The sequence below is a fragment of the Gopherus flavomarginatus genome, chromosome 16 (genome assembly GCF_025201925.1).
Source record: "Gopherus flavomarginatus isolate rGopFla2 chromosome 16, rGopFla2.mat.asm, whole genome shotgun sequence".
NCBI classification, from domain to species: Eukaryota; Metazoa; Chordata; order Testudines; family Testudinidae; genus Gopherus; species Gopherus flavomarginatus.
This window is the reverse complement of record NC_066632.1, coordinates 17,011,183-17,032,496: the sequence shown is the minus strand read 5'-3', so window position 1 is coordinate 17,032,496 and position 21,314 is coordinate 17,011,183. Positions and strand designations below refer to the sequence as shown.

General features: G+C 49.8%; 1 protein-coding gene across 11 annotated transcripts in view; it reads left to right on the top strand.

The window, feature by feature from the left end:
- BRD4 (bromodomain containing 4) overlaps nucleotides 1–21,314 on the top strand; it is a 205,781-nt gene that overhangs the window by 179,104 nt on the left and 5,363 nt on the right. For all 11 annotated transcript variants that reach the window (XM_050925774.1, XM_050925767.1, XM_050925768.1 and 8 more), the window contains 4 exons: nucleotides 3,737–4,252; nucleotides 7,371–7,483; nucleotides 7,746–7,905; nucleotides 8,166–8,296. In XM_050925774.1, coding sequence (XP_050781731.1) covers nucleotides 3,737–4,252; nucleotides 7,371–7,483; nucleotides 7,746–7,905; nucleotides 8,166–8,296 — 920 coding nt within the window. The remainder of the gene's footprint in view (nucleotides 1–3,736; nucleotides 4,253–7,370; nucleotides 7,484–7,745; nucleotides 7,906–8,165; nucleotides 8,297–21,314) is intronic.

Here is a 21,314-nt window from a genome sequence, read left to right as displayed (position 1 = left end):
CCTGTTTGGACTCACTGCGCTTTTGTCTGCTATGACTTCAACCCTGAAACCTTCTGGAGGGTACTGGTCTGAAGTCACCCAGAGTGGAGCGCACCCGCAGGGACATCACTTGAAGAGAAAGTTACCTTGTGCAGTAACGTTGGTTCTTCGAGCTATGTCCCCCTGTGAGTGCTCCACTACCCTTGCTCCTCCCCTCTACTTCAGAGTTATTGGTAGGTTCTGCAGTAGAGAAGGAACTGAAGGAGAGTTTATCGCACAACGCTAATTAACCGCCTGAAGCAGCACAAGATGGGGACCGCACATGTGTGATCCAGCCAAGCACAGCTGCCATAAATCTCTGGTTATGCATGCAGGGGTGCCCAAACACCTAGTGTGGTGCATCCATAGGGGGACACATCTCGAAGAGCCTACATTACTGCACAAGATGAGTAACTTTCTCTTTTTTTAGTGCAGAATTCCCCCGAGTCAGTTATACCGAGTCACAGAAAATTCCTTCAGTTCTTCATGGCAGAATGCCAGTTTCAGTACACGGTGCTTCATTTGGCCTCTCTTCTGCCCCCAGGGTTTTTACTAAATGCACAATTGTTACGGCATATCTCAGGAAGAATGGAATTCACATCTTCCTGTATCTTAACAACTGGTTACTGAGGGGCAGATCCAGAGAGGAACTTCTTGCTCATGTCAGTACCACACTGCGGTTGCCTGACTGTCTGGGTCTCACCCTAAACAGCAGAAAGTCAGCCTTGGCTCCCACTCAGAATATTGAGTTACTTGGGGCCCTATTATATTCCACGATATCAGGAGCATTTCTGCTGACTGACCGTTTTCAGATAATTCGTCGTCTTTGCTTCAGTATGAAATCTCAGCCTTCCATGACAGTTAGATCATGCCTGAGATTTGGACCATGTGTCTGCTTGCACACAGGTGGTCCAGTTTGCAAAGTTATACCTCCATCCACTTTAAATGTGGCTCAGGACTGTCTTGCATCCTACTCTTTATTCTCTAAACAGACTGGTTCATCTCCCTCCACTAGTCCTAGACTCTGCAGTGGTGGATGTGTCCACAGAATGTTTGCCAAGGTGTTCTCTTTGTCCAGCCCTCGCCAGCCATGTCCGGTTGTTTCCAAAGCCTCGCGGATGGATTGGAGGGTGCATCTGGGGTCATTGAAAGTACAGAGACTGTGATCGGCACAGGAAGCCTCACTCCATATCAACTTGCTGGAACTTTGGACCATCTAAAATGCATGTCACGCTTTTTGGCAATGTATCAGAGACTTGGTGGTTCGCATACTTACTGACAATATAACCGCAAGGTGTTAGGTAAACAGACAGCGTGGAGCACGCTCCAGATTGCTCTCCCTAGAGGCAATCAGGCTGTGGCAGTTCTGCGTCGAGAATAATGTTACTCTAGTCATTCAGTTGCCTGGGGTTCAAAATAACGTTCAGACTATCTCAGCAGGTATTTTTCACTAAGACACACATGGTCGCTGAAAACAAGTGTCCTCTGGGTTATCTTCACAGCTTGGGGCATCCCAATAATTGACCTGTTCACTTGAAGGGACGAGGAAATGTCGTCCATTCTGCTCTCAACTGGGCCTCAGTCAAGCCTCCCTGTCCAAACTCACTGTGGTTGTGATCCTGATCACCCTCAGGTCATCCTCTAGCTCAAGGTGGCTCAGGCCAAGATCATTCTTGGTGACACGTTGTGGCCAAGACAAAGCTGCTTCTCTGACTGTCTCATGCTGTCTGTTCAGCCTCCCATGAGGCTTCCTCTCCATCACAACTTGCTAAATCAGAATCACAGATGCATCTTGCATCATGTGCTCGGCTCTCTGCATCTCACAGCATGGCTTCTGCATGCCTGAATGAGGAGAAAGCCACTGAACACTGCTCTATCGAACAAGTGCTGCTCATCAGTAGAAAGTCCTCTACCAGAATGGCCTACTCAGCAAAATGTAAACTTTTTTTGGTATGGTCATTAGCTCGTGGAATCCAGTCGAAACTGATTTCTCCCCATGACATCTAGGAGTACCTGCTACACCTTCAGACGTGGGGGCTTGCACTTAGTCCAGTAGTTCTCAACCCGCAGGCCACTTGTGCCCCAATCAGCACACAGTTGTAGCCCATGACACATCCTCAGGGCCATACAAGTAAAATATATATTGCGTGGATGCAGCCCACATAACACACAGAGACCTGCGTATGTGGCCCACAATGATAAATAGGTTGAAGACCACTGGCTTAGTCCATTGAAAGTGCATCTGGCAGCGATACTGGCATTTCATCCCCCTGTTCAGGGAAAGTCAGTCTTCTCCAGTGCCATGGTAATTCGATTCTTAAGAGGGCTTTTGTCTATATTTTCCATTAGAGCCAGTTCCCTTGTCGGACCTAAACACAGTCCTTGCAACTCTGATGGGTCATCCATTGTAGCCCCTATTATCTTGTCCCTTTTTGCTCTTGTGTCAGAAAACCGGTTCCCTGGTAGCAATAAGATCAGCAAGGAGACTGTGAGAGTTGCAAGCTCCAATGGCAGAACCTCCTTATATACAGTCCTGTGAAGACAAGGTAACTTTACAACCACACCCCACATTTTTGTCTGAAGTGGTTTCTGTTTCATTGGAACCTGGTGATGTATTTACTGGAGTTTTTTACTAAACCGCATTCATCTTTGGAGGACCTGCATCTCCATACCTTAGATGTCAGGCAATATCTAGCTGTTTTATCTGGACAGAACTAAATTGTTTTGTGCCTCATATCATTTGTTTGTGCCATATGCAGATTGCATGACGGGTCAACTGGTCTCGTCACAGATCTCCAAATGGGTAACATCCTGCGTTGACAGCAGATGATATAGCCTTGGCTACACTCCTCAGTGCATGTGAGCTCGTACGAGGATGCAAGCAATGTCCAGAGTGTTCCTTAGTAATCTTTCCATACTGAATGTTTTCAGGGCTGCTGAGTGGTCATTGATACATACATTCACGAACCATTACGCCATCACCACATCTTCCAGGGCAGAAGCAAGCTTTGGTAGAGCTGCCCAGCAATCCTTGTTTAGATAGACTCTGAGCCCCGCCTCCAGGAGGGTGGTACTACTTGTAATTCACCTAAGTGGAAAATAGAATACACAGCTGCATCTATTTGAAGAAGAAGAAATTGTTATTTACTGTACTTGTGGTTTTTCAAGTTGTGATGCAGGTGTGTATTCTGCGACCCGCTGTCTGTCCACTTTGCATGCCTGCTGTCTGGGCATTCAATGCAAAGGAACTGAGGGATGGTTGGGGTGGTGCCACCTCATATAGGCATGAGCACTGCCCCTCTACGGGTACTGTTCGGCAAATTTCTCCAGCTCCAGTGCTCTGGGCACATATACACACCTAAGTGGAATATGCATCTGCATCGCATCTCAGAGAAACATGGTTACAGTAAGTCATTGTTTGTTCTACAGCCCTGGGTTCCCTAACTGGCACCACATGGTCCCAGGCTGTGCAAGTCTGGGGATAACTTGATGTGTTAGAGAAGGACGTATGGTCACATGATTAAGAAATGGAGTTAGATGCCATGAGATCTTTTTTATATTCCATGCGTATTCTGTGTGATGTAATGGCACAGCTTTTTCCTCTGTTTGGCGTGGACAGTCTAATAAGCAGAATAACTTGTGCAGTTTTGCTGTGGGGAGTTGTGCTGTCTTGCTTCTGTTGTATGTGATGCCATGTATTCCTGCTCTTCTTCCCCAGCTTTGCACAACGCTCTGCCTCAGCAGCCATCGAGACCCAGTAATCGAGCCGCAGCACTACCCCCTAAGCCTTCACGTCCTCCAGCAACGTCACCAGCCATAAGCCAGCAGCCCATGCTCCCCCAACCGCCTTTGCCTCAGCCTCCCCAGGTCCTCCTGGAGGATGAGGAGCCTTCCACGCCTCATCACAGCCTGCCTCTGAGCACCAGCCAGATGCAGCTCTACCTTCAACAGCTGCAGAAAGTGCAGCCGCAGACTCCTCTCCTCCCTTCAGTGAAGGTCCAGTCGCAGCCTCAACCATCCCTTCAGCCTCCTGCTCATCCCTCAGTACAACAGCTGCAGCAGCAGCAGCAGAGGCCGATGCACATGCAGCCCATGCAATTTCCTCCTCATATCCCTCAGCCTCAGCCACCTCCACAGCAGCATCCACCCCCGCAGCCGCAGTCAGCTAAACCTCAGCAAGTCATCCAGCACCACCCATCACCACGGCACCATAAGCCCGACCCCTACTCAACTGGTGAGTGCTGAAATTTTCCCCCTGAGTTCTTAACATCCATGCATCTAAAATTAGTAACAAATTAAGGGCAGTGGATGCCTGGTTGGAATATGATTGTTCCACAATCTTCTGAGCTTTGCAAATACTGTTGGTGAGTTGGCATCGGGCTTGGAGCACAGACAGGTCATCAATTAACGTACTTCATCTCTGAGGAATAACTTGATAACTTGATAAGCTTTTCTTCTGGGAGCTTAAATCCCCATCCATGGGGAAACCAACTGTTGTAGGGCTCAAAGTTAGGAATCAGATTCTAACTGGCAGTGCTGTGCCCTGTTAAGATTCATCCCATCCCATTTCAGCCCAGAAGTCCAGCCTGTCCTGAAATCAGGGAACAGTTGACAAGCTCCATCTAGAAAAGGGGCTGTTTGCTCCCTTTGGCAGGACATTTGGTTTGTGATTTCATAGTAAGAGCATAAATCACCACCTCCCCAAGAGCAGATCAGGCTTCCTGATTCTGTTTGGATTTAAAGTTCTGTGTGCTATTGGCGGGCATGTTGGGAAGTTCTTCAGGAAAGGATTGGAAGTGCATGACTGCCTGTGTAGTATCCGGTAAAAGGAGATAAACTGAGGTCAAGGAGGATGGCTGCTGAGTATTGTTTACTAGCCAAACACTTTTAAGTTGTCCCCTTGAGTAGTTTATTAGATGTTAAAATACAAAGACACCTCTACCTCGATATAACACTGTCCTCAGAAACCAAAAAATCTTATCGCATTATAGGTGAAACCACATTATATCAAACTTGCTTTGATCCACCGGAGTGCGCAGCCCTGCCCCCCCGAAGCAGTGCTTTACCGCTTTATATCGGGTCACTTTATATCGAGGTAGAGGTGTAGTTAGAATCTGGTGACAGTCAGACTCTGGAAAGAGCCAGCATCTCCAGAATAGCCAGGCTCGCATTACAACACTAAACATGTACATGTATGCTAGCCCCCAGCAAGTGATCAGATGGCAAGCACCCTTCCCAAAGTGCTTTCCCTGCCTTAATGACAGCTCTTCAGGAATATGCCCCAGTGGAGGCACAGCTGAAAAGGACATAAAGTTCCTATGACTGCGTGAGTGGTTCTACCCAGATTGGGCGAGTGGAAAGTCTCAAGCGGAGTGCTCAGACTGGTCCCTGAGGCATAGACAGGGCCTTGTCCCTCCTAGCTGTGGGCATGTTTTAAACCCTTGTAAGATTATTTATGCTGATGATGGTGTAGCCTAGTCTCCCTCATAGAGCCTTCGATCAAGAATATTTTCTCTACAATCTCTAACAAGCTTTATTATAGGATAATAATGTACAGGAAGATGGGTATTCATTTTTTGTGTGAAGGACAAATATATATTTTGTCTGTCTTAAATATTTAGCATGAATTCTTTTTGCTTTTCCTTACCTTTGTGTTTTAGATATGTTATTTAATGAATGACTCCTGGCTGTTGGATGAAGTGCTGTTTTCAGAATGTGCTTTTAATTTTTTCCTCCTATGCTAAACATTGAACTGTGTCAGTGACCTTCAGCCATCATACTTTGGGCTGTGACCTTCTCAGATGTTGTTAATATATATAGAGAGAGAGACAGAGAGATACCTATCTCGTAGAACTGGAAAGGACCCCGAAAGGTCATTGAGTCAAGCCCCCTGCCTTCACTAGTGGGACCATGTACTGATTTTTGCCGCAGATCCCTAAGTGGCCTCCTCAAGGATTGAACTCACAACCCTGGGTTTAGCAGACCAACGCTCAAACCACTGAGCTATCCCCAGATGTTAGAATGGGTTGAGCAGGATTTTGATGGGAGAGGAAAGGCCTCCAAGAAAAACCCAGGCATTGCAAAAAGTGTTACAGGTTATTTAGCGATTCAGGAGGTGGTTCTCTTTAGCACCAGGCTGGGCCCCCAGCAGGGTGCTGCTGGAGTGCTGTCTTTCCATTTAAATGTAAAACTGAGGTTCACTTTGGTTCATTAAAGATATCTAGTCGGGGTTGGGGGTGGGTTTCATGGTGCTTTAGTTAAATTCTAATTGGAATTACTACATGCTGCCTCTTTCAATCCCCCACCCATCCTCTCTTCTTCGCCGCCGCCACCTGTAGTTTCAAATGAATACAGGATTCTTCCATTCCTGCCATAACTCATCATATAGGATTTCTGTGAGCTGTTACAAGCCAGGGAGATATAACAATAGAGGGCAGACAAATAAGGATGCAGACAAGTGAAATTCAGTTGCCCCCCCCCACACCCATAGGGCAATCTGCTGAGCACCTCTAGTGCCTTAATGTGTTGGCTGAGTCCAACAAGAGCTTGAAAAAGGAAAGCTCACTTTCCTTATAAATTTCAGTGAACAGCAAATGAAATGGATGTCGCCAGGTGCTCTCTCAGTCCTCTGTGCCCTAAAGTCCATGTGTGATTCCTGAACAGAGGTCTTCAGGGACTCCTGTGGCATAGAAATGTAAGGGGAGAGTTTTTTAAAATAGTAAATGTTCAGTGATTCTCAGATGTTCAGTGATTCAGTGGAAGAAACTGCACAGGGGAGCTTACAAATTCTTTAAAATATGAATGTGTTTTGGATGGAGTTTTTCCATTTCTCAGAATGAAGTCCATAAGCTTCATGGCCAAATCCAAAAGGCAATCCAACAAAATCCTTTTCACTTCCCAGTCACCTACAGCCCTTGTGCATTGTGAATGTGCCTGTGACAACAATGGCACTGGCCTGACACCGGACAGTAAGAAGGCCAGTGGAAGGTTTCCCCTATCTGAATACCACTCAGTGCAAGTCTGGCAAGCTTATGGAGAACAGTAAATAGATGCAATTAAGTGTATGGCTGTTTGTGTGCTGATCTGAATGACAGAATCCTAAAGTTGCTTCTAAATTCCTGTATGCTGTGTGGCAGTGCAGCCCATGTGACACCTGGAAGTACTGAGGGGTAGGACTAGACTACAGAAACTACCAAACTGGTGTGGAGTCTTCCTATATCTGTAAGGTGTACCTGGGTTAAACTCAACCTGCATGCTGCTCAATCTGACTCAAGGACGAGTTCTCACATTGGTTAATGTTTGGATAAATGATAGTGATGACCTGTTAACTGACTGGTGCTGAATTGTTCCAGGTCACTTGAGGGAAGCGCCTTCCCCTCTCATGATGCATTCCCCACAGATGCCCCAGTTCCAGGGTCTGGGCCACCAGTCACCACCTCAGCAAAATATACAGCCAAAAAAACAGGTAAAGGAAGGCATAGCCTGAATGTGGGGTTCCAAATGGCCTGCTCTCAAAGTACATGGTTCCCAGCCTGTGTGGGTAGCTTGGGCACATGCTCACAATGGTGCACACTCCATGAGCATGCATTAGAGGCTAGGCCAACCCCATTGTGGGACCCTCTTGGTGGATTGTTCAGGATGTTACTGGCTCTGTGGATGTGGGTGGACTAACGTCAAGGAAGGTGTTTGGATAGTGACTGATCCATCTCAATGTGCTAACGTGGCAGGAGCTGAGAGCACCCTCTGTCGTGCAATCCCAGCCCATGGCAGCAAAGGAAGAGAAGATGCATTCACCAGTCATCCGAAACGAAACATTCAGCCCCACGTTGCGACAGGAACCTCCCAAGCACCCAGAGAGCATCAAACCCCCTGCACATATCCAGCAAAGTGAGTTGGAACCCCTTCACTGTTAGTGTTGAAATGTGTATTTTAGGTGTAACATGGACTAGTATGTTTCCCTTTGAAGGCTGAGATGGAGAAATGGACTGCTCAGCATGGTGAAAGCCTGAGAGTCTACACCTCAATCTATTGGCCTGCCCTCGACAGTGAGGAAGGAAGGGACAGGATTACTCCCTAAATGCTCAGATACCCTGGTAGCCTGCAGGAATGGTCTTTTACCCTTACCGTGGTGTGTGTGTGTGTTTCAGGAACAGAAATGAAACCAATGGAGGGTGGGCGGCCTGTAATCAGACCCCCTGAACAGAATGTGCCACCACCTGGAGTACAGGACAAAGACAGACAAAAACAGGAACTGAAAACACCCGTCGCCCCTAAAAAGGTAACAGTTGCAGGTAACCGGATGCAGTCGGTTTGGGGGAAGGGGTTGTTTAGTGGCCTGGTCTGACCTGCCTACACTCCAGCATTTGGTCTATATTCTTTGTGCGAATGGGGCACAGGAACTCTAAGCTATATGGAGAGGCTAAACTCAGTGTAAAGCTCTTAAAAATTCTAGGCCAAAGCTGTCCCTTCTCTAACAGTTTGATCTGCTCAGCTAGATCCCCCATCCTCTTCTGCTTAGGACACAGGTTGGGATGCCTCGAAGTGGACTTGGCCTCATGTCTTATCCCAGATTGAGCAGACCTGTCCCTTCACACCAGGGTGAGGCTCACAAGAGTAAATTAGTTTTAGTGCTCTCTCTCTCCCTGATGCTGTGCCCTGCAATGGTTTCTGAGCTATGGGGATTAGTACTCAATATTCTGGATGCAAAATAAAATACCAGCTGAGTAGCAGCAAAAGTCAAAGCTCACTCGCAGTGTGATCTACTACTAGGTCACTTAGTGACATAAAGGAAAAGGTGGAAAGTCCTTTAACTGTACTGAACAAATAGACACTGGTGCGCAGTCCTGCACTGGGCCATGGGAGATGTGCCTGGTGTCTCATTACTTGGGGAATATGCATGGGTCCATTCCTTGGGCCTTGCTCTTCACATCATATGGGAAGGGTGTTCATGTTTCCCTCTCACCACTGGTAACCGTTTCAGTTGCCCGAGTTAATGAAATATGCTGTCTGTTTTGGGTGCAGAAAATGGATGCAGTGGATGCATCCTTCTACCAGCAGGGGGCTATCCTGGCCTCCTGCAAGGGTAGTGCAACTCTGTGTGCCATAGAGCCAGTAAGCACAGAGCTATTCTAAAGTACACTGAAACATGGTAGGTGAGTTAATAGCTTTTATTGAACCAGCTTCTGTTGGTGGAAAGTACAAGCATTTAAGCTTCATAGAACTCTTTTCAGGCCTGGAGAAGGAATTCAGACTTCTTCCTTCCCAAGACATGGAGAAGAGCTTTGTGAAGCTTGAAAGCTTATACCTTCCACCAGCAGAAGTTGGTCCAATAAAATATATTACCTCACATATGCTAGGGCCCACATGGCTGTAACAACACTTAAAATACCATTAATTCGGCACATCTGGTCACAGCTTGGGGTCTGGGGAAACAAACATGAGGCTCAGAGGGCAACAGCTTTCACCTGTGAGCTTCAGTGTCTCCATTTCTAAAATGATGAGATGATACCTGCCCTGCGCATTGCAGGGGAAAGGTTGTGAAGTGTTTGAGATGTTCAGCGCTGGGTGCACCAGTGCTGTGAGAGATGGCTTATTCGGGTGCAGTGGCTGCTTGGGAGCTAAAGAATGACATTGCCATCAGTGTAGCCTAGCTCATATTTGTATGGGTGCTGGAATATCCTTGGAGTCCCAGTTCAAGGATCAGTCCCTATAGTAATTAGTTGAGCTTCCCCTGAGAACTCTTGGTTCACAGAGTATGCAAGTGTTGTGGCTGGGGGGACACCATTAGCCTCACTGCTTCATGTAGGTTTGGGCCCAATTTTTTAATGTTAGTGATTGTACAAGAGAGTTTGGCCTGTCTGAGAGCTGTAAGAACTGATGGCTTCTATCTGCAGATCAGGAACAGCCTGGGCACAGCAGGGCAAGCGTCTTCCACCTGTGTCACTGGGATGCAGAGGGGACTCTCTGTGCGTGGGAGGGGAGCTCAGTCTTTGTTACTCATTCAGCCCTACACTTCTGACCACAAATAGCAGGCACAGATGTGATGGTTTGACAATACAGGAACCAGGAGCCATAAAGTGAGACTACCAACTCATTTCATACATGCCACTGTGAACAGCCTTCAGATGGTAACATCACCTTCTTCAAGTAATAGTCCCTATTTATGTTCCACTGATGGGTTAAGCCATGAACAACACCATGTGCCCAGAGTTGTAGAATTTGAAAGTAGTGTCTGTTGGTCCTTTCATGTGCTCTGGCTCACCTTGTGCTTCATCTAAGGTGTTAAAGGGAGGGGCTGACCAAATGCATCTCCAGTTCTTCTCACTGCCGCATGGTTCAGGTTGGAACTTTCAATGTCCTCCTCTCTGGTGCATCTTTAATTAAGATAGTTGTACATAGTTTTAGCCAGTTTTATGATAGTTTTACCAGTTTATTACAAGCAGCAAAGAGTTTTGGGGCACCTTATAGACTAACAGATGTATTGGAGCATGAGCTTTCATCTGTTAGTCTATAAGGTGCCACAAGACTCTCTGCTGCTTTTACAGATCCAGACTAACACGGCTACCCCTCTGATACTTGACAGTTTATTACAGTTTTTACTGCAGTTTTAGCACTTAGTTAAGATAAGATTGGGGCTTGTTTTTTTCTTCATCCAACACACCACCCAGTACCAATGTGCAGGTACTGGACTATGGCCAGGATTCTGGGCATCAGACTCTGCGCCTCGTGCCCGTGCTGCTTCTCCATCAGTGATGAACCCAATACTGTCCCTGCTGCTTGGGGGAAGCTCATATCACATCCAGATGCAGTATTTGCCAATTCTTTCTCAGCCACACCAAAAAAGACTAGATCCTCTGCTTCCAAAAGCACCACATGAAGCTTGCCATGAGGCCTCACTCGGACCCAGGCAGAGAAACTCCCCCTGTGTATCAGCCTGAATCAGCGAGGAACGTGCACCTGCCATTACCACAACCAAAGCCAGTATGGCAGAACCACCCCTACAAACCTATGGTGACGTCTAATTGGGAGGTAAGGATGCATACCCATAAGCATGATACTAAGTCTTCCTCAAAGCCAAAGAATTGGGTTCGAGCCATGGGGATGGAACTCTCACTAAATCCCATAGGCATGTGAAGAAGTCCCACAAGCAATGGAATCTGGTAGTTCCAAGCACCTGTCCAACAGTACAATCATCACCAACCCTCCGCAAGACATGGACTCCTCCTGTTCTGGGAAAGTCCATGCCACCGGCACAGATATGAGCCCAGGTAAAGAGTGCCTGTGACACTGGAGAGATCTAGAATTGTACCTGAACCCTAGGACATGTTCGCCTTGCTGGACTCAGAGTCACTCCAGCCAGCCAGCCCTTCCACCTTTAGAGAGAGGGTTTCTCCACCTCAGGATACATCCCCAGTACAGGTCCTCTCACCATCTGCTCTGATGGTCTACACTCTTCCGCCAGTTCTGACAGTACCACTATTTGAACCAGTCTGCTTTCTCCTCTGAAGAATCGGAACCAGCTATGTCCTATCACCCGTACGTGTCTTCACAGAGACTGCTACATCCATGGCAGCATCCACCATTTCAACGGCCTCAGAGCCACTGGTACCGTGGGGGCCACCACAATCTTCCTTGGATCTGGCTATACTGGAGACTTGGTCCCAATACCCCCCCCTTGGAACCAGCCTGGTCCACGGAACGTTTTGCCTGCCTCCTGCTTAAAGGCTTCTTCTAGCAGACTCTTGGATCTGTTGGTAGAGGACGAACACCTCAGTCTGGTCCTGGCGGTGCTGCCAGAATTGGTAAATTTTCCCTCTTCATCTCCGGATGAAGCAGTGACTGCAGCATCCCCTACACCTCTGAATGGCTTCAGACAATTTCAAGGAACTGTTGCAGAGATTCTCAAGGGAACTCCAGTTTCTGCTGGAAGAAATCTAGGACCCCGGGACCAGTCACAATTGCAGTGCCTATTACTGAGGCTATTCTGGAGCCTGCCAGGACCATGTGGCACACCTCTCCCACATGTATGGCTACCCCAGAGGGGCCGAAAAGCATTACATTCTTGCTAAGGGCTCTGAGATCTCCCCCCTCACTTTATTTTTTTATTTTTTGCATCCTCCTCCAAACACCCTAGTTGTCCAGGCAACGACTGCACAAGCAAAGCAACAGCACTCTCAATCTGCATCTGCTGATAAGGAGGGCAAACATTTGGACTTTTTGGGATGCAAGGTATTTTCCTTAGCCAACCTTCAATTCTGTATTGTGAACTCTCAGGCATTACTAGTCAAGTGCAACTTCCTGGATTACAGGAAGTGCCGGGAATTTACTGATAGCCTGCCACAACACGATTGGGCTTGCTGTCAGGCATTTATTGAGGAAGGGAAGCTAATAGCCAGAATAGCCCTCCAACTGGGGGTAGAGGCAGCAGATACCTCTTGCAGGGCCATGGCTACGGCCATAGTTATATGTAGAATGTCTTGGCTCCATTCCTCTGGTTTCTTCTTCGAGAGCTTGCTCATGTGTATTCCACAGTAGGTGTGCGTGCTTGCCATGTGCACCAGTGCCGGAAGTTTTCCCCTAAGCAGTACCCGTAGGGGCAGTGCTGCTGCAACCTCTAGAGTGGCGTCTCTATAGCGCGCTGTAAGGGGAACTGCTCACTCCCCCCACCCTCCGTTCCTTCTTGCCGCCAGTGATGGTGCATCAGAACTACTTGTTCTGGCTTTGCAGCAGCTCGTACCAGAACTTGTTTTGTTGTTAGTAGTACCTGTGTTAGTTCAATAAAGTTTCAGCATGCTCCAGGCCCCAGGGTTTAAATTGTGTGAGTCTTGCAGGCGTTCAATGCCTAGAAGTGACCCGCATGTCAACTATCTCTGCTGCTTGGGCGAATTTCACATCAGCGACCGCTGTAAGATCTGCAGGTGCTTTGAACCCAGAACTGAAAAAGAGAGAGACTTCAAGCCCTTCTCATGGAGTCGGCACTGACCCCAACTCCGGTGCACCAAGCGGAATCAGCACCGGGCGCTTCGTCTTCAGTGCACAGTGATCTCCCGGCACCTTCCGGTGGCTGGCACCTCTCCACGTCCAAGAAGCAGAGAGAGGCCCTATCCCCTCAAAGGTGTCGAGAGAAAGCAAGAAGTGATGTTAGACCCACGTCGGGCAGCCGCAGTTCTTCCCCTGCCCCCTGGCCTCTAGAGCTCTGACTCAGGTTGAGCAGAGCAGCCCGGTTGAGTTGACTCAGGCCTCTCCGGGAGGCAGCCAAGGACATTATGACTTTGCAGGTGCCCAGGGCACCGCCAGCACCCAGACCCCACTCCAGAGGCAAACCGCCACTGGGCTCTCAACAGTCGACACTGACCTGACGCCGATCCTGGTCAGGGGATCTCTCTCGGACCCGTTCACCGCTCAGTGTCCTGTCAGGACACAGCCTCCGCTTTCGTTGCCCAACAGGTTGTCTGGTCGGGTGCTATCAGAGCAGAGTTCCAGGCACTGCTCCACGCAGAGTACAGAGTATCGGTGGGACAGGGGCAGACGTTGTAGACGCTGCCATTCTCGGAGGAGATACCAAAGCCAATCCCAACACAGGCACTGTCGTGGGTCACACTCCAGCTCTCTCACCTCAAGGCACCATGCCCACAACTCCTGGCGGGGATCACCAACGCCGTGTTGTTGCGCATCCAGGCGTCGAAGCATCTCAAGGAGTAGCAGATCAAGGCAGCACCGTTCGTCAACATTGGAGTCCTGATCCCGTGGCAGACATCACTTTCGGTACCACCGCTCCTACTGCTCCCACGGCACTGATAGGTCATTGGTAACACCAACCTTGACCTACACGCAGCGCCATAAGACTCAACCGGGCCAACCCGACCAGCTAGTGTTGCCGGTGCTGCACCAGGGTCAATGGCAAGGGGCCCCGTGGCAAGGCCAGTGGTACCAGTGGACACCCTAGCTCCCCGTTCACGCCCAGCAAGGCCTTTGGTCAATAGCAGGGGCATTGGAGGCCCCTTCAGCTGCACTATCCAGACCCTCGAGGGATATATCAGCAGGTCATGGATCCTCGGCACCACACGAGGAGTCCGACCAAGGGATGGATCCCGTGGCACCAGCCGACGTGCAGAGCCCCGTACCGGCCCCCTCCCCTGCACCAGATGACAAAATTGCAGCCCCACCCACCTCCACACTGCAAGAGGACTTCAGGGCTCATTAGGAGCTACTAAAGCGAGTTGCATCCAATCTCCAACTGCAAGCTGAGGAGATGGAGGGACCCTCAGACTCACTGTTTAACATACTCTCATGCTCGGTACCGGGCAGAGTTGCCCTCCTGCTGCACGAAGGAGTGGCTAACCTCTCCAGTGCCTTTTGGCGAACTCCAGCCTCCCTCGCCCTAATATTGGAAAAAGGCAGAGCGCAAATACTTTGTGCCCACAAAAGGGCATGAATACCTTTATACTCACCTGGCCCCCAACTCCCTAGTGGTGGAGTCCGTAAATCATAGGGAAAGACAGGGTCAACCAGGACCCACATCCAAAAATAAAGACTCTAAAAGACTGGACTCGTTTGGCCAGAAGCTTTATTCGACGGACAGCTTTGGGTAGCCAACCACTAGGCCATCCTCAGTCAGTATGAGTTCAACTTGTGGGGGTCACTGCTGAAATTTGAGCTCCCCCTTCTGGAGCACGAAAGGAAGGATTTTAAGGTGCCGATGGAGGAGGATGCTGCCTTCGCCAAGGCTGCTCTGCAGGTGGCAGCGGATGCAGCTGACACAGCTGCTCGGTCCATGGCCTCTGCTGTGTCCATGCGCAGGGCATCGTGGCTACTGCTGTCTGGGCTCTCTGCAGAGGCGCAGTCTGTGATGTAGGATCTTCTCTTTGACTGGAAGGACCTGTTCGCAGAACAAACAGACATGAGGCTCCATGGCATGAAGGCTCACGTACTACCCTTCAAACCCTCGGGCTCTATGTCCCACCCAAGGACAAGCCTAAGATCCAAGCCTCCATCCCTGCACCCCAGCTGAGATACGAGCCCGCCTACAAGAGGTCCAAGACCCAAAAGAGGCGACCTCAGAGGCAGTCTTGCTCTGCCCCGCAGCCTGGGCTCTCCAGGGGCAAACAGCAGGGCAAGAGGCGATTTTTATTGGTTGCAGGAGGGACCCCGGTGATCCCCAAGAGGACCCTCCTACCAATAGTTTGCCTTCGGCAAACGCTTGTGTGCGTTCCGTATGGAATGGTCCCGAATAACATCGGACCAATGGGTCCTCAGCACCATTTCCCAGGGTTACGTGCTACAATTTGTCTCACCCCCGGCCTTCCACCTCCTCTCCCTTGGACGGCAAGGGGGATCTGTCGCATTTACCCCTGCTACAGCAGGAAGTGGGTTGGCTCCTCAGCTTGGGAGCTTTGGAGAAGCTTCCGGCGGAGTTCCAGGGGAAAGGGTTTTACTCTCGTTACTTCCTGATCCCCAAGGCAAAATGGGGGCTCAGGCCCATCCTGGATCTGAGACACCTCAGTCGGTTCATGGCAAAATGCTGGTTCCGCATGGACTCTCTGGCGGATATCATACTTGCTCTGGACCCTGGCGATTGGTATGTGGCCCTGGATCTTCAGGACGTATACTTCCATATCCATATATTCGAGGGGCACAGACGCTTCCCCCGTTTCCTAGTGGGACAAGACCACTACCAATTTATGGTCCTCCCGTTTGGCCTATCCACCGCACCCAGGGTATTCATGAAGCATATGGCGGTAGTGGTGGCCTACCTCAGACACTGAGGAGTACAGCTATTCCTCTACCTCGATGACTGACTGCTAAAGGGCAGCTCGCGGTCCCAGGTACAGAACCACGTGAACCTGCTCTTGGCTATGTGTGCTAACCTAGGCCTCTTCGTAAACAAGGTCAAGTCAACGTTGGTTCCGGTGCAGTGCATAGAATTCATAGGCGCTCTCCTGGATGCCTCCAACGCCACAGCCTCCCTTCCCCTGGACAGGTTCCAGACCCTGAAGCGGCTTATAGCCTCGGTCACGGAGTTCCCCATCACCACGGCCAGGGCATGCCTGCGGCTCCTGGGCCACATGGCGGCGTACACATACATAGTCCGCCACGCCAGGCTTCGGATGAGGCCCCTTCAACTCTGGTTGGCCCTGAGTTCTCCCAGGCCCGGGACAAACGGGACAAGGTCCTCTTGATACCGGCACGAGTGATCGCCACACTGCAACAGTGGTCCTGCCTGGCCAATATGCTCCAGGGAATTCCCTTCCGGGACTCAACCCCGTCACAAGACCTAATGTCCCGATGCGTCGGACCTGGGTTGAGGGGCCCTCATAGGGAACTCACAGACCCAAGGGATGTTCCTTCACATAAACGTCAGGGAACTGAGGGCTACCCACTTAGCCTTTGTGGCGTTCAGCTCACAGCTGCCCTGCAAGGTGGTCAGAGTACTCATGGATAACACCGCTGCGATGTTTTACATCAACAGGCAAGGCGAGACAAGGTCCTTGGCCCTCTTCCTGGATGCCTTCAGTCTCTGGGAGTTCTGTATAGCCCACGACATCTCCCTGAAGGCTTTCCACCTGCCAGGCATCAACAACACACAGGCCCGATCACTTGAGCAGGGTTTTCTCCTCTCAGCACAAGTGGTCACTCCACTCGGAAGTCACTCACCAGCTCTTCCAAGCGTGGGGCACTCCCCAAGTAGGCCTGTTTGCAACCCGACAGAACTGCCGTTGCCACAGGTTCTGTTCCGGGGAGGGGGGGGTGCATGGGGAGGAACGCTATCTCAGATGCCTTCCTCCTGTCATGGTTGGGGCAACTCCTTTATGCCTTTCCCCCGTTTCCCCTCATTGGCAAGGTCCTGGAGAAAGTGAAAATGGACAAGGCGCATGTCCTCCTGATTGCCCCATCTTGGTCCTGGCAACATTGGTACGGGACCCTCCCGGGCTTGCTCATGGACCCACCACAGCCATTGCCGCTCCGCCCAGACCTCATAGACTTTAAGGTCAGAAGGGACCATTATGATCATCTAGTCTGACCTCCTGCACAATGCAGGCCACAGAATCTCACCCACCCACTCCTGTAACAAACCCCTAACCTATGTCTGAGTTACAGAAGTCCTCAAATTGTGGTTTGAAGACCTCATACTGCAGAGAATCCTCCAGCAAGTGACCTGTGCCCCATGCTGCAGAGGAAGGCAAAAAACCTCCAGGGCCTCTGCCAATCTGCCCTGAGGAAAATTCCTTCCTGACCCCAAATATGGCGACCAGTTAAACCCTGAGCACATGGGCAAGACTCACCAGCCAGCACCCAGGAAAGAATTCTCTGTAGTAACTCAGATCTCACCCCATCTAACATCCCATCACAGACCACTCTCCTAGGACCAGAGCCATCGCCTCCAACGCAATCTGGCCACCCTCCATTTGACAGCATGGCTGATCAATGGCTAGATGCAGAGGAGAGAAGGTGTTCAGAAGGGGTCAGACGTGTCCTCCTCGAAAGTAGAAAGCCATCCACGTGCCGAGCCTACCTGGCGAAGTGGTCCAGATTCTCCAGGTGGGCAGGTAAGCTGGGTACTTCCCCAATGTCTGCCCTGCTCCAACTTATCCTTGAGTACCTCCTTCACCTTAGAACTCAAGGCCTGGTCCTTCCTCCATCATCAGGGTGCACCTGGCAGCTATTTCAGCATTCCATCTGCCGGTCCAGGGCTGCTCGGTTTTCTCCCATGCCATGACCAGGCATTTCCTCAAAGGGCTAGACCAGTCCTTTCCTTATGCTAGAACCCCTTTCCTTCAGTGGGATCTAAATTTGATGTTATCCCGCCTCACGGGGCAACCCTTCAAACCCTTGGCCACATGCTTATGGTCTCACCTTTCATGGAAGGTGGCCTTCCTCGTGGCCATCACGTCAGCCCGGTGGGTCTCGGAGCTCAGGGCCCTGACCTGCGACCTCCCCCTTACACAGTCTTTCACAAAGACAAGGTTCAGCTCCACCCGCACCTGGGATACCTCCCGAAGGTGGTCTCCGCTTTTCACATAATCCAGGACATCTTCCTGCCTATCCTGTGCCCTAAACCTCATGGCTCCAACGAGGAACGTGTTGCCTCCATATGCTCGATGTGCGCAGAGCACTGGCTTTTTACCTGGATCAGACTAAGCCGTTCCGCAACTCTTTGCAACTCTTTGTTGCGCATGAGGGGTCAGCTGATCTCCATCCAGAGGCTTTCCCAGTGGATTACATTGAGCATCCACACATGCTACGACCTAGCAGGGGTTCCTGCACCACCTATCGTAAGGGCTTACTTGACAAGGGCTCAGGCCTTGGCGGCGGCCTTTGTAGCCTATGTCCCTATCCGGGACATCTGTAGAGCCGCCACCTGGTCCTCAGTATACACGTTCATGTCGCACTATGCGATCATCTCCCACGCCAGGGATGACGCTGTTTTCGGCAGAGCTGTGCTTCAGCCTGGGACTCTGTGAACTCCTACCCACCTCCATCAGACATAGTTTGCAATCACCTACTGTGGAATACACATGAGCAAGCACTAGAAGAAAGGACAGTTACCTGTTCCGTAACTGGCATTCTTCGAGATGTGCTGCTCATGTCTATTCCACATCCCAGCCTCCTTCCCCTGTGTCTGAGCTGATCTGGCAAGAAGGAACTGAGGGTGAGGGGAGTGCGCGGCTTCCTTATAGCGTGCTATAGAGGCACCACTCCAGGGGTTGCAGCAGCACACCCTCTACGAGTACTACTGAGGGAAAGCTTCTGGCAACGGTGCACATGGCGAGCACACACACCTACTGTGGAATAGATATGAGCAACACATCTCGAAGAATGCGTTACGGAACAGGTTACTGTCCTTTCCCAAGGGAGGTACATAACACTGTTGAAGACCTCGCTTTTGGTGAATCCCATCCTTTTAACCAAAAGACAGATAAATCACTGTATTCCCTCAACGACTCCAGAGCCACTCTTTGTTCACTGGGCGTCTATGCTCTTGCCCCCGAGCTCAAATTCCAGCAGTGTTATAGGTCCCCACAATTTTGCCTTCAAAGACCCCCTGGAAGCATCAAAAGGCACAGCTATCTTGCCTCCTCCTGGACCTCCTCTGCAAGCTTCAACATCACAGCTACAACCTCCAACCAAGAAGTATTTCTGAGGCGATTCCCAGAGCTGCCAACAAGTATGCCTGCCACCTCACAACCACACACACCCCCATTAGGGGTCATTTAGCAGTCTTTTCCCACGGTTGGAGTCTGATGATAATAGACAAATGGGTGTTGAACATCATCCACCAGGGTCATGCGATCGAGTTCATCGAATTACCTTCTCCAAGACCCCCCTCCCTGTCTCTCTTCAAGGACCGCTCTCACTACAGCATTCTCACCCAAATGTTGAACTCCTTATTACAACAGGGAGCAGCAGAACACACACACACACACAATACCAGGGAACAGGGTTTTACTCAACTTACTTCTTGATACCCAAGAAGAAGGGTAAGTGGGGACCAATCCTCAATCTCCGACATCTGTTGGTTCATTCACAAGTTTTATATGGTCATGCTGGCAGCGATTATCCTATCCATAGAAAAGGGCATGTGATTTACGGTTCTCAATATGAAAGTTGCTTATTTTCACATTGATATCCATCCATCCCACAGACATTTCCTGAGATTCATAGTGGGCACCCACTATTTGCAGTACAGGGTGCTCCCCTTCAGAATAGCCACCACTCCAAGTCTTCCGCAAAGTTTTTTCCATCTTGGCAGCCTATGTCAGACATTAGGCTGGCTTCTGATTTCACGATCCAGGCAAGAAGCCCAAGCATCAACCTCCATGTTGCTCAACTTCCTTTCATCCCTTGGAGTCCACATCAGCGTTGAGAAATCTAATCCTAGACCCCACGAATTCTCTGGACTTCACAGGAGCTATCATCAGTTTGGACACAGTACGGGCCTGCTTACTGAAAGATGGGTTCCAGACAGTGCTCACATCATGAGCAATCATTATGTACAAGCCAGAATTTGCCTGTCCCTCCTGGGCCACATGGTTTTTGTGTACATATGTGACCCCATTTGCACAACTCCACCTTTGCTGCCTTGAATTGTGGCTCCAGTACGTTTACTCACCAAATCGTCACTCCCTGGATTTCATGCTGTCATCCCTCCTATGATGGTCAGAGCCATGTCATGTATGCTTGCGGGTTGCCTTCCTTCTCTCCTACCAGACAAGACGATCATCACCAATGCATCCCTGATAGGCTGAAGAGCCCACATAAATGAGCACAGATCACGTGCTCTCCCCAAGAATCCAGGATGTACATAAATATCCTGTGGCACCTTATAGACTAACGGATGTTTTGGAGCATGAGCTTTCATGGGTGAATACCCACTTCGTCGGATGCATGTAGTGGAAATTTCCAGGGGCAGGTATATATATGCAAGCAAGAAGCAGACTAGAGATAACGAGGTTAGTTCAGTCAGGGAGGATGAGGCCCTCTTCTAGCAGCTGAGGTGTCAGATATTAGGAATGGCAATATACAAAAACCTGTAGGAGAGCACTTCAACCTCCCTGGCCACACAATAGCAGATCTTAAGGTGGCCATCCTGCAGCAAAAAAACTTCAAGACCAGACTTCAAAGAGAAACTGCTGAGCTTCAGTTCATCTGCAAATTTGACACCATCAGCTCACAATTAAACAAAGACTGTGAATGGCTAGCCAACTACAGAACCAGTTTCTCCTTCCTTGGTTTTCACACCTCAGCTGCTAGAAGAGGGCCTCATCCTCCCTGATTGAATTAACCTGCTTCTTGCTTGCACATATATACCTGCCCCTGGAAATTTCCACTACATGCATCCAACGAAGTGGGTGTTCACCCACGAAAGCTCATGCTCCAAAATGTCTGTTAGTCTATAAGGTGCCACAGGACTCTTTGCTGCTTTTACAGATCCAGACTAACACAGCTACCCCTCTGATACATAAATATCCTGGAACTCAGAGCTGTAAGAAAGGCATGCCAATCGTTTCTTCTGTTTATTCACTCCCATCACGGTCTCCTCATGTCAGACACTACTGCTGTTTTCTATAACAGGAACATGATGGGCCGTTCTATGCACAGTCTCTGCAATTGGTGCATCAATCACCACATTCTCTTGTCTGAAGGCTGTCATCCAGGGACACAGAATGTAGTCTCGGACTCGATCAGCAGACATTTTGCAGTTCCCATGAGAGGGAACTTCACAATTCAGTAGTACACAGCACCTCCACCTGATGGAGGACCCTGACCAGAGACCTATTCATGTCACAAACAAACAG